This window comes from Cydia strobilella, chromosome 4 (genome assembly GCF_947568885.1).
Source record: "Cydia strobilella chromosome 4, ilCydStro3.1, whole genome shotgun sequence".
NCBI classification, from domain to species: Eukaryota; Metazoa; Arthropoda; class Insecta; order Lepidoptera; family Tortricidae; genus Cydia; species Cydia strobilella.
The window spans coordinates 6,132,054-6,145,685 of NC_086044.1; the positions used below are offsets into that span (position 1 = coordinate 6,132,054).

The 13,632-nt window shown below is 36.4% G+C and overlaps 1 protein-coding gene across 4 annotated transcripts in view; it reads right to left on the reverse strand.

Moving 5' to 3' along the window:
- LOC134740975 (serine/threonine-protein kinase 26) overlaps positions 1 to 13,632 on the reverse strand; it is a 121,382-nt gene that overhangs the window by 18,619 nt on the left and 89,131 nt on the right. For all 4 annotated transcript variants that reach the window (XM_063673664.1, XM_063673662.1, XM_063673661.1 and 1 more), the window contains 3 exons: positions 4,458 to 4,674; positions 880 to 1,172; positions 433 to 578 (listed from right to left, as the gene is read on the reverse strand). In XM_063673664.1, coding sequence (XP_063529734.1) covers positions 433 to 578; positions 880 to 1,172; positions 4,458 to 4,674 — 656 coding nt within the window. The remainder of the gene's footprint in view (positions 1 to 432; positions 579 to 879; positions 1,173 to 4,457; positions 4,675 to 13,632) is intronic.

The window sequence follows — 13,632 nt, forward strand, 5'->3', positions numbered from 1 at the left end:
TTCCTCTTTAAAATTCAATATGTATATAGACTGCAGTTATACAGCTCTATTGCAATTTCACGAGCCGTCTTGATGTCCAATATTTCTGCCATTGGTATTGAGCTTTCAAACATATTTTTTCTCTACAAATACTCTGCAGTACCGAACTGCAGAATACACTAGTTAAATTTTTGTAGTCGGGTTCTTATCTGACAATTCTCGTGAAACAAGTAAAATATCTAGATGAATGCTCTACCCAGAATGATATAGGTTACCGCATATTTTAATAATTGTAAAAGAAGTGCTAGGCCTAATTGAATGAATATTTTGAATGGAATTGAATTCAATAACCACTGATTGGATTGATCTAATCATTATATATTTTTGTTCTTGATAGCATTAATTTGGGTAAGGAATGTGTGCAACTTGTGCACAGTTTTTCTGTATACTTACGAATCTGAATTTTCCGATTCGGTCTCGCTTTCCTCGCTCCGCTGCGCTTTCCACTTCTTATACCTATCTATAAGGTCCATTAGATACGAGTTCTTCTTCGCCTTTCTGATGAACTGGAACTTTAATAACTCTTTTGCCGTTGGCCTCTGTAAAGAGCAACGCATGTTTTTTTATTATAGATAGGTATTATATCGCACAAATTCACGTCCCAATAAGACAAATTAGTTGACAATAGTAAATTATCCGTTGTGATAGATCATCGGAATTATTCATAGCCAAATTATAGCTTCTCCTAATAAGAACATAAATAAATACATCGTACTTAGTTAAGCAAGGATAATAAATAACGGCAAGCACAAATTAAGCCTAATCTTTCAGTTAATTTTCCTCATCGCAACTCGTGTACAAGCGACTAGCCACCAAACACAGCACAATATCGTAACTTACATTTTCCGGGTCCTTATTCAGGCACGCTTCGACGAACTCTTTAAACGACTTGGAGTAGCTACCCGTCAGCTGCGGCGGATTGTTCTTCGGTATGAGGAAGAGCACCCTCATGGGATGGAGTTCGGAGTTTGGCGGTTCGCCCTTGGCCAGTTCTATGGCGGTGATGCCGAGCGACCAGATGTCGGCTTTACTGTCGTAGCAGGACTGTTTGATGACCTCGGGCGCCATCCAGAAGGGCGTGCCGACGAATGTGTTCCGCTTGCTGGTTGTGTTGGTTAGTTGGCCGGCGACACCTGGAATGTTGAAAGATTACATTAAACATTTGAAATGTTGTCATATTTGGAATGAGGATTTGGTTGCTCTTAGTGATTTTTTTTTATCTTATAAGATCTCTCACGAATCACACAAAACTTGTGAAGAATGTAATTAGAGTTTTGAATGATTCACGGTTAGTTTCACTAGACTTATATTGACCGGAATGTAATTCTTAATTCCAATGCGGTTATTTGCTATGCGTGAGCGGTAAAACGGTTTAAAAGAGAATTGTACTAAGTGCTCAATTTACGTTATTGGACCGACCTTTTGTTATAAACTATGAAATATCTAAGCATACACTTCTGCATATAGACAGGCTTGGCTGTTAATTTTTACCGTGCCAACGGGTAAGGACGAAGCATCACAGCTGAAACATTGCGCGCTGGCCGAGCGCCAACCGGTGCCCTAACGTATAGCTTCCCTCACTTACCATGTAGATAGTATGGACGACATGATAATATGTGCGGTCTCAAATTTACGACTCTTTAATGTAACATCTCCATAAAACGAAGAAGGGGGCGATTCGAAAGAATGGAAAGCTATAAAATATACCCAACTCAATGCCCACTGCGGAAAAAGTTTCTGAATATGTCCGTAGTATTGACCGTCGACTGCGATGAGTTTTCTTTCGCGATTACTCTAACATACTTTTTATGTATTTAAAAAAGTGACGTTAACAAACAAAAAATGGTAACTAGCCTTCCTTCCTAACATTACACACGTTCAATTTGTTTGTAAAATTTGTGTTTAAGTAAGCAAGATTACTGTTTTAGTATTAAGTGCAAAAATAATGGAAACACTGAATACTTACTCAGCTCCTTGAATGGATATTTAACGTATAATCGTATAACTTACCGTTTAAACCCAGTCAGCATTAATGAATAATAATATGACAATTAGGGTTATAAAGAGTTAAGTGCAATGTACCTTTCCAGTTCCTAAGAAACGCCGCTTTTTATTACAGGTTTAATCGACAAGCACCATTTTAAAATAAAGCTCTATACAAAACAGAAAATGCGTATTTTATTGCTTAGGTACCTACTTAATATCTGTTTAATAAGTATAATCTACAATAAACCCACGAAGACGAATAAAATTGGTAATTATATGGGCAAAACGAAATTAAAATACAAAATGTAATGATCATGTGCAATAAAAATTCCGCTGTATTCATCGTGTAACCCATTGGGACGATAAATCGCGCAGCCGTTTATGAAGCTATTAGGTAAAATGTCACATCATAACATAATGTTGTTCAAAGTAGCGTGCCGCGCGCTGCGTAACAAAGGAAGCATCGACCTATAAACCGTGTTGCTTACCAACAAATATTTGATTGTACTAATTCTGGAGCGACGCTCTTACACATAAAACACTTAGTAGACTCGTTACAATCATTACGGGTAATTGAATAAATTATATCGAATTTTCCCGCCCGTCTGAGCTACATACCCCAATTATCAATTAGGCTCGTCCGCACAGAATCTACGCTTCAGTTCCGCACAAAAAGGAATATATTCGAAACTGGTTATCCATTTAATTAAATTGATTCAATATTTGCGCGTGGAATCAGGAGCTCAGACAGCTTAATTAAAAATTAGGCGCAGATCCAGGATAATTAACGTGTATTAAAATACTGTTGTTTTGAATGATAATGTTTAATCTTAACGGAAAAAATACGGCATTTACTAGTTGGGGTTTACCCACATAATTCATATTAATATTACTGGAACGCGACGATAAGGATATCGCTTATTACCTATTCATATATTATTCCCATGTACTTAGTCAGGTCATAACTGTCATAAGTTCTGTCACAATGGTTTTGACTGATAAAATGTAATACAAAGCTTTTAATAAAAAAAAATAAGCCATGATTTGAAAGCTTCTTTTACACTGATCAAAACGTAATATAATTATTTTAAAATTTAGATCGTGACTTTATTTACTACTTGTTTACTTTGGCGTTGGACGCGAATACGCGGATGGATTGTAAAAAAAATATACTTCACAAAAGGGAGTAAAAATCAGTGTCACGTTAATAAAATAGGTACAATTATTTATTTGTATGAACCTACTTTATTAGAACGTAATTTTATCACCAGCATTTAGTTCTCCGTTAGGGTACTTTTCAGTAACCCGCTTATTTTTGACTGCCATCCAAAGAGTAAGTTTGGTAAAATCGTCCTCCAATCTCTTTATAAATGGTTAAGTTCCAGATACATATGAGTAGAATTTTCTTTGAATTTAGAATTTTTGTAAAATGTATTTCTACAACATACTAAAAACACATGAATAATATGCAGATTTGTTCAAACTTCCAGTAATCCGGCTCTCTTCATTCTGTCAGCATTAGTGCCGGATTAGTGAGATTGTACTGTGTATATGAACAATAACGGATCTGTTCCTATAACTTTTTTATCAGTAAAAGTCTTTGTGACACAGCCTATGACCTGACTAAATAATTAAGTCAATTATTAATTTGTGAATGTGAATGTGTTAAATGTAATGATTGTGTTTGATAATAAAATAAAACGAGGAGTATTCTCAATAATATAATAGGAGCCACCAGTAATTTAGAAGCCAATAAATCTAATAATACAACAATTCTGTCAAACAGAGTCCAGGATATTTGTTTTTGATCACTGTAGTCCCGAACGAGACGACAAAGCATTTTCATATCGGAATGACGAGCATTTTCCACATAGCGAACGATCAAATTAAGCCGAAACTACACCGCCTATTGTGTTTGACGGCCGTCTGTTATTTCAGTTTGCATTGTGTTTGATTTGTACGAATCTCCGAATTAGTAACGTTTCAGTTAAAACTAACGATGTGTAAGTAAAGGCTGATAACTTATTAAAATAGCACTACAAATCAAGAGCTCTTTAATTAAATCATGGAATAATATATAAAAATGTTGTTAGTTTGATAAGCCATGAGCACGAGGCTGATGTCATACTTTATTATTTTATATCAGTATCTAACCAAGCTATCGCGTTGCGATAACGCATGAGTAATCATGGAGAGCCCTAACAGAGAAGAGAGTTAACATTTGAGCAATTGAGAGAAAAAATAATCATTCTTCCTTCCAATAAAACATTTTAGTGTGCATAAATATGCGCCAAATTTTAACGTCTAATCTAAAAAAGTACCTGTTAATCTAAAAAAGAGTTTCATGTAATATTTATGTTCCGATTGCAGGCAATGCAGCCCCCGCACCTCGCCAGGAAGGAGGAAAATTCTACATGAAACATATAGCTTACCGAAGTCGGCCAGCTTGACATCGCCCATCTCGCTGAGAAGCACGTTGGCCGCCTTGATGTCCCGGTGCAGTTTGCGCTCCGAGTGCAAGTAGTCTAGCCCCCGCAGCACTTCACGGAGGATCACTGCTATGTGCATCTCTTCGAAGCTGCCCGCCTTCATCAGGTCTAGCGCCGAGCCGCCGCCGAGATATTCCATTATAATCCATAGTTTCGTTCCCTGGAAAGCAGACAGTTTTCTTTATTAAACTTATTTTCTGATAATAAGCGCGAGAAATATGTTACGAATTAGCCCTGTTCCCGTAAAATACTTTCAATCTTACTGATACACTAAAATTTGAACAGAATAGTGACGCTTTGAAACGATCTTACCATAGTTTCCCTTAAAACGTAAACGTCTATAAATAAAAGGCTTTCATCACTATTGCCTATCTCGTGTATCCATGCTGGCTATACATATGCTAATAATTTAAATAAATGAAACCTTATTCAGAAGGCCCCGGTTCAACTTTGAGATGAAAGTGATTTAGTTAGATGAAAGAGCTTCGATAAACAGTATTTTCAACAAACAACCAAACACAAATACCTATGTTATATAAATAAACCGCAGTGTCTGTGTTTTGTGAACCCATTTTCCACAATGCCCTGTGATATTCAAAAATGCTCAATCATTGGTCAAATGAATAGATAATGTATGGGCATACGTTTCACGGCGTGGCTCCGGACAATGGGCACAGAATGGAATGAGATCCGTACTTACACTGGACGGGACGGAATATTTAATTATGCGATTCCCCGAATTTTGATACGATTATCCTCAGTGAAAATTAAGCTTATGAACAGTTACGTAATGTAATCGACACTTGTTAAAATGTTATTTCAGTAATATGTATACTATTGAATTGGAATCAACAGATTATTTTACCAATGGATATGTATTTATGTATAGGTTAGAGTTCCTACCCCACCTGTTAATCTATCTAACTAAATGATATAAAAAAACCGGCCAAGTCGGACTCGCCCACCGAGGGTTCCGTACAAATGTAACTTTTTTATTTTATTTATTTATAGTTAATATTGTCTTCGGTTACCGCGATAGTTACTCATGAAATAAAACTATGAAAACGGATTATATCGCGTATATTGAATTTATTTATTATTTATTTTTTATTTATTTGATTTTATTTATAGTTTTCAGATTTCTCCCTGTACTTGTGGTGTAAGACGATATTAATTGCCAAATTTCATAGTTCTACGTCAACGGGAAGAACCCTATGAATTTTGATTCCCTTGAGTGTCAAAATATATACACGTTTTTTGCGGCATAAACTAAATCAACCATATCTTTTTTTTACGATAACTTAGAAGGTTGATTCTTTACAGCTTCAAGGGCTGTAGACCTGAGTTGGTTTTAATTTCAACTCGATACCTCCACGCGTTGCCAAGACAAAGGGTCTTGACAGACAGACGGACGGACAACAAAGTGATCCATAACTTATGGACCATAAGGGTTCCGTTTTTTCCTTTTGAGGTACGGATCCCTAAAAATGGAAGGTATAAATGCAAATGGTACCTAATCAACTGTGGAATCGGCAGCACAGATGATATTAAAGTTTTATTTGAAAGTGGTTAGATGACTATGTTACATCAAGTTGCCGCGTATGTCCCGTTGTGCTTCTATGAATCTCAATCTACCTACACAAATAGTATACTGCTACTCCCTGGTTAATTCTGCAAACATGTCGTTCAGGAAACTACATATCCTTTACCTAGCACGCAACGAAATCATCAATCACACTGCTTTGCAGGGTTTAAAATGCAAATTCTACAAAGCTACTTAATCCCTTCGTATGTATAAAATTTATACCCAAAATACACATATTTGGATTTTGGATAGACTACAGAATGAACATTCTTTCAAGATATAAGGTATTTCTGCGACTACGAAAGTACCTAGTTGATTTTTGGGATATAAGTGTTATATGATGTTAATCCAGGTTATTAATATAATAAACTGTCTGTGCATTTGCAGCCAAAACCCTATTACTCAACAAACATACAAACTATCAAATTAATAATATTCAGGGGATAGCGGAATTGGTAAAGCTATTGATTGATCTGAATAAAATGCTGCGCAGTTGTCCCAACAGATAATATTGGTAACTAAATTCATCACGGGCACGTTGCAGAGGTACGTTGCAACGCAGAAGACGACAATGGGTGCGCGGTGACGCGCGACCTATCACGGTCCTTCAACTGACATGCGTCGGGATGACAGGGTCGCTCATCTGTCTAGGCTAACGGATATCAACGTTCGTTCTACATTACATTATAGAACTAGGCTGAACTGAACTAGCAGATAATTTAGGTGTTATCATCACGGGTACGATGCATGGAGGCACGATGCATTGCGGAAGACGACAATGGGTGCAACGGAGCGCGGATCCTGCGCGACCCATTCACGGTCCATCAGCTTGTACATGTGCTGGGATGCCAGGGTCGCTCATCTGTCTATGGCGTAGACTACGCGAACGGATGTTAACAGTTTTTACTCAGTGAACCAGAAAAGTATAAGTATGTTTCAAGTGTAGATTTGTATCTCTATTTCTTAGGCGCGTCCAGCTCAGTCTTTTGAGAGAAATAGAAACGTTAAAATGAAATGTTTTATCTACAAGTTACGGTCTAGGTCGTTCATGTTATAAATAAGTTATTTTGTAGACAGCACAACATTGTGGAAACCTAAGATTTCTTGCATTTTAAAAACCAAATTGAATATTCTACCACGCACCATGCCCTACTTTTTCACCGTAACAAATGAACCGATATATGACTACGGCATAAAACTGTGAAATATTGAAATCGATACGGAGCAATGGAATACAATTTTACGTATATCCACCGAGTGTTAACTGCACTGTAGGCTGTTAGTATAAAACCACCATTGCAATCTAAAAGCTATGAGAAACCAAACCATTTCCAAAATAAAAGCAATCGCCTATGCAGGTGTTCTATGTAACACTAGGAAGCTCATGCAATTGTAGATACACCGTAATATAGCACAATAAAGTACATGTTCGAACAGATTTTACAATGTAACTTAAGGTTGTTGCGCGTTGGGACAGAGATGTACCCGCAGCTTTAACCTACATTGACTACTTAGAATAACAAATTCGACAAACGTTAACGATGTACCTCGAAGCGTTAACAAAAGACATGTAGGCGGTAAAAATATTTGAGAAGAGCTTTACGTTATCACGGAGATACCAATATTTTTACGACGTGACATCAAATTTGGTTGTGAATTGCGTAGCAAGTCCTTTCTAGGATTAAATCCCGATGAAAGGAAATAAGTATTTGTGATAATTAGTGTGATGACACTAAAGCTCATTAAAAATATTAAGAATATTAATATTAAGAATTACAATATATCTTTGTATTGAAGTAAAGTTAAGTAAAGTCAGGATCACTTTAATGAATATACCTACTAAGCATTCCAGACATTAGTGACGACAGCCCTAACAAAATTTGCCAGACGGAAGGCAATAACAATAAACATGTGATAACACAACGCACAGTCAACTCCGCTAATATAATAGAAGAACGTTGGTTACTTTAGGCGAGGACAAGATAAATAATTCCCGCCAGGCTTATTTGTGCCGTCGTAGCCAATATTATGAAGATGCCTGAGTCATAGTCATAACATTAAATGTTTACATTTTAACAATTGTAACAAACATCAACAATAGAGTTAGTTTGTAATGAATAGATGATGGAGCGATCACTATTTCAGATTTCATACTAAAACAAGAATAAACAAAGACTAGATTTAACCTGAATGATAAAGTAAAGCATTAGTTTTACTTTTTTATTAAAGTTAAATCTACTCTAGTGTAGCTACAATTACATAAGTACTCGTAATTTGTAACAGTTGTTTACGTTGTTTTATAACAAAAGTAACTCAAAAATTTCACAAAGGAATTTCCGCCTCAATATTTCGTATTTTTACACAATTCTCATGGGGATGATGAAAATAAGGAAGAAAAGGCAACTAAAGCTACACAGTATTAAAAAATTAACTAATTCTTATTTTTAGACCATCTGCCTTTTTACGTAGGTAATATAATAAACTACTAACCTAAGGTTAGGTAATCCTAGTTCAGCGACCTTGTTAGCATAAATGGCTAACCTAAGAACAACATAGCTTTGTTGTCTAGAAAATGGAAACCCGCAAATTAATTACCTTAATGAAACTAGCTTTTATCTAGAGAGGGCTCTGTAGTACCGACACTTAACATATATTTCACGGTTAACTCTGGACAAAGAACGAAAAACATTGTTATTAAAAACTTGAAAGAAATACCTTTGACAGCGCAGAGGCTAAAAGCATAATTTTAATGAGGTTTAAAAACTGGTTATAAGTTGTAAAGGCTTTCATAATAAGCTTTTTCAAGCTCATACCCTTTACACAAACTCGTGTAGGGACCACGTAGGTATTCGTTGTCATGACGACGGGGAGGCGTCTGCGGCGGTCAAAGACCTCTCCGTCGCGACGTCCTCAAAAGAGAAACAAGTAACTTGCACTATTAATTGGAGGGAACTCAAATAAGGTTTAGCAAAGTTAACTTTGAATAGGCAGACGTTTTACAGGCAGAACATTAAAATCTTTTTGTCGTTTCTTTAGTATATAGTGAGAGTTCAAAATAGATAATAACTTTATTCATTACAGAACTGAACGTACGAAAAAAGAACGAGTGAAGTTCACATGGCAAGTGGATTAAAAGTTTTTAACGAGGTAGCTGCTGGTCTGACAGACACGAATTAAAGCAGAACTTGATTCTGCAATATAGATTTTATAAAACTTTACTCGTTATATATATTTATATAGCTGTAGCTACAAGAAAAGCAATCCTCCCTACCACCACGCTACACTACTTACCCCACTAACTGAAAAAACTCAATTGAGTAGTGCGCCAAATGCCAACTCAATTTCAGGGTTCTCATTTGATACACGTCGTGAATCGTACAGGTCGAGGGGCGAGCTCATCATTCGTCTGATTCCGGGCACCGTTGCTATGACAACCCTACGACGGTGCACAACTTCCTTCACCTCGATAATTTCCCGAACGATTGGGCCGCTACGCTACGCCCGCTACCGACTACACACAAACAGTAGCTATGCGGCCAATTTAACTTTGTTACTTTGTAAATTGGTTAAATTTTACAATGCAATTGAAAAAGCCGTCGTGCTCCAGATTTAGTTTGTTTGGATGAACCCGTATAAATTGCATTAAGCTCGATGTTAAGTGATTATGTACATATAGTCCCACTGTGCAGTTTTCAAACACTATTGACTTATAAACATTGTAAATTATAATTACTGTAAATTTGACAATTATTTCTGAAATTAACTAATGGTTTTACGAACCTTAATTCCAATAAAAGATTGAAATTCTTTAGGAATATGTTAGGTTTATTAAACTAGTAATAAGTCCTATAACGTAGTACATTTTCCTAAATTATAAAAATATATTTTTGAATAATTAATTAATAAACCTCTCGTTCGGTAATTTTAACGTAGCCCCGAATGTTTGAAAGTTTGAAACAATTCAGAGCTTTTAGACTATTTTTTACCCCCCGTCATTACAATTTACAGTAACGTAAAATATACTGATATAGTAGATTGTGTCACAAGGGAGCAAAATTACACATTCACGGCGAGGGCGTACATTGAATCCTGAACGCAGCGAAGGATTCTATAATTGAATCCTGATTATTATTATTTTTTTAATATTAAACAGAAATAGAACTATTGTCAATGCTAATTAATCTATATACCGCGTTTTTGTAAACTGTACACAAGTGCAACACAACTATATGCAAGAGGGGCTTCAGCTAACTTTTTTAACTATAGCATACAACTGTAACCTACAACTTTACACTGCGGAACTATGTGTCATACAGTATATGTCAAAAAAACATACGTTTATCATGATTTGTTACTTTATTTGTAATTTGAATGTAAATACTTAAAAAAACAAAACGTTTTATACAAATGATTGCCATTGCATTGTTATAACGATCTATTATAACAAAATAAAAACATAATTAAGGACTATCTCCAAATTAACTCTGTATGTTGTTCGAATTTAGTTTTACTGCCTAAAATTTAAATAGACAGATATAAACGAAATTCCGTTGTTTAACGAAGGCACACACGTCCAGTCGTACAAAGCTCTTGTGAAAACAGTTACATAAACAAATTTAGTGAGGCATTTTGTGTCACGTATACATTTTTGATGAGCCCAAATCTCTCCAAATGTAAATGGCCCCCGCATCACCCACGTCAGACGGCCTTTAATGAGCACCGCGGATAAACCCGACTGCGAATAGCACGGCACCGGTAAAAACGGCTTTGATGCCGGTTTTATATCCTGCAGTGAGCGTAAACACGCCGAAATGGATTATTGTCCATTCGCGAATATATCCGTAGGAGCTCCAAACATTGACCTACATATTTATCAGTATTTTTTCTTTCTGCGATTTACATTCTAAACAGAACTGCTAACGATGTCATTGGTATTCATAAACATGTTTAAGATAATGGAGCTAAAGCCTGAAGAGGAATAAATACCTTCAGGAATTCTGTTTTCCTCGAAAATCCAAAACCCGAGCACGAACTTTTCAATCAACGTTGGATTAATTCAATGCAGTTCAATTTGGAGAACCTCGCAGCGGAATACATTTCAAAACGAAAACTCAAGAGTAAAGCAGGGATTGTACGAAATTGCACAGATAAGGACGCTGGGACCCCAGCCAATCCGAAGGGAAGCCGCGGAATCCCTTATAACAGCTGGAATTAGTCACAATCGTATTCGCTCTCCAATAACCTCAGAAACGAGGACAACTTGATTTATATCTATACTATTTATTACAATATGCTTTATAATAAAATATAAGTAGATAAGTAGGTACCTATAATATGTAATTATTCGAATTGAATGCCAAAGTTCCTTTATTACTCTAAGAACAAATTAAATTATTTTCTATGAAAATATTTTAAGTTGTGTTTTTTCAAGTAGACACACTATTTAAACTATAAACTGAAATAAATTTCATATACGAAGGGAAAAAAATCCTTCGTATATGACATTTATTTCAGTTCCTTTATTAACCTCAAACTATTGTTATAGGGAGTTTCGGGGACTTCAATCCAATAACTATATCGACTTTAGTAAATGGCCTAAAACATGAGCTTCGTAGCAATTTCGTATCAAGGATTTATGAAGCTACTGCGACCACAAATGGTACTTTTTAAACTTGTGAAATATGAGGCTGTCCCTAGTGTCCATCAAATTTGTGTAAAAGTAGCTTGTTCTTAGGGTTCTTACGCAGCATTTTGTCACTGAAACGCATCGGTGACTTTGGTTAATCTTGTTTGACGGAGGATTTTCTCCACGGACCAGTTTCGAAACTTTGCAAGGTAGGTAACAGACGCACGACGCACGTACACTTTAACATCATGGATGTACATAAAAGATTTTTTTAGAAGTTACATTAGTGCTGGGTTATAAAATTATAAGCCCCCATCGTGTAGCCTCGCGTGACGGTTTCGTTGCCAACAGATAAGAGCCATTGTTGCGATAGTCTGATGTTTGCTAGCAAACATTTTGAGGAGGCCGCATCGCCGCCAGCGTCGTCACAGGCGCTGTGGAAATAGCTCCTTTCTTTGCTTCGAAATAAGAGAATAAGGAAACAAAGAGACGTGATAATAACTAAATAAATTATTCATACGATGTCCGCTCGTATCGCGCTTGTGTAGAAAGATTTGATGATACCAAAATATATTACATGAAAGAGATTCTTTTAGTCTTCGGGTGTATATAGGCGATGCGAATAGGGGATGCCGAAATGGGAAATTCCCTAATATCATTTCAGGGAGCTATTACGCGAGACTGTGACGGGCTATAAAACAGTCAGCACCTCAGATCATACGCGGCTGTTCTCATAAAATCTCCAATAAGGACCCTTGACGAAAGGGCACAGTAAGGAGAAAAGCGTAGATAGCTGACAGACCTAGATGCAGCATTAAAAATGGTCTCATTTAAATTTGCTGACGATTTCGGCTAGCAAATAAAATTACTTCTTCTAGAGAATAGACTTAAAAAGTCGCTCATTTTCGAGGGCCCTTAATTAGTATACAAAGAGTTTTAGTCGTATTCAAATGTAAACGACGTATAAGATGAGTGTGTTGTCGCAACAAATCCCTATTGTGTTCATTTATAACGCAATATTAGCACGCGTCTGCATGCCCCTGTACTTAAGAACGCAATCGCTAGCACAAATTTATAATCCACCGTATCTGACAACGGCTTAGTGAAAGTGTAAATGTGTACATTAGACATGCTATGTCACGAAATGCTAAATAATAACGTTTACCAATCTCGCGAAGAGCTTTGTATTACCTAACGCGTAAAGGCACGCCATTATTTTACTCGACACATATTTAACTATGTCAACGAAATGATGTGCGGGTCGTTTATAGAGATGCCACGAATATTCGGCAACTATTCGATAATCGACCATTTTGCCGAATGTTCGGTATTCGGCTGAATGTTGCCTACTATTCGGCCGAATACCGAATACCAGTTGCACCTAAATAAAAAGAAAAAATACACAATAAAAATAAACGCAAACCACTATGTATATTTAATTTTAACATTTTAGCTCGTTATACTACGATATATTTTGGTATATTTCGTCTCTCACAATGTAGGTGCTAGACAGACAGCGATGTATATTTTGGTATCGTTGTCGACTGTGGTGCTTAGCTATACTATAGATACATTTCGGTATCATACGGTATATTAATATACCTATATTATCGCTCCGTCTGTAACGGGCTTTAACGTGACTCAAAATGTTCGCATGTTATGCCGAATATTCGCCGCTTCGGCCGAGAGGGGCCGAATATTCGGTATTCGGCCAAAACCACTATTCGGGGCATCTCTAGTCGTTTATATAGTTTACCCTTTAAAATCTCACGAGCAGTTGACTTAACGATATGACCAAAACTGTCAACCAGAGTACAGTAGCGATAATATGGATTGTAATATCGTCCGAAATCAATGGTTTTTTATTTTTTTATAAAACAAGTAGGTCTATATTTAACCCATTCGGC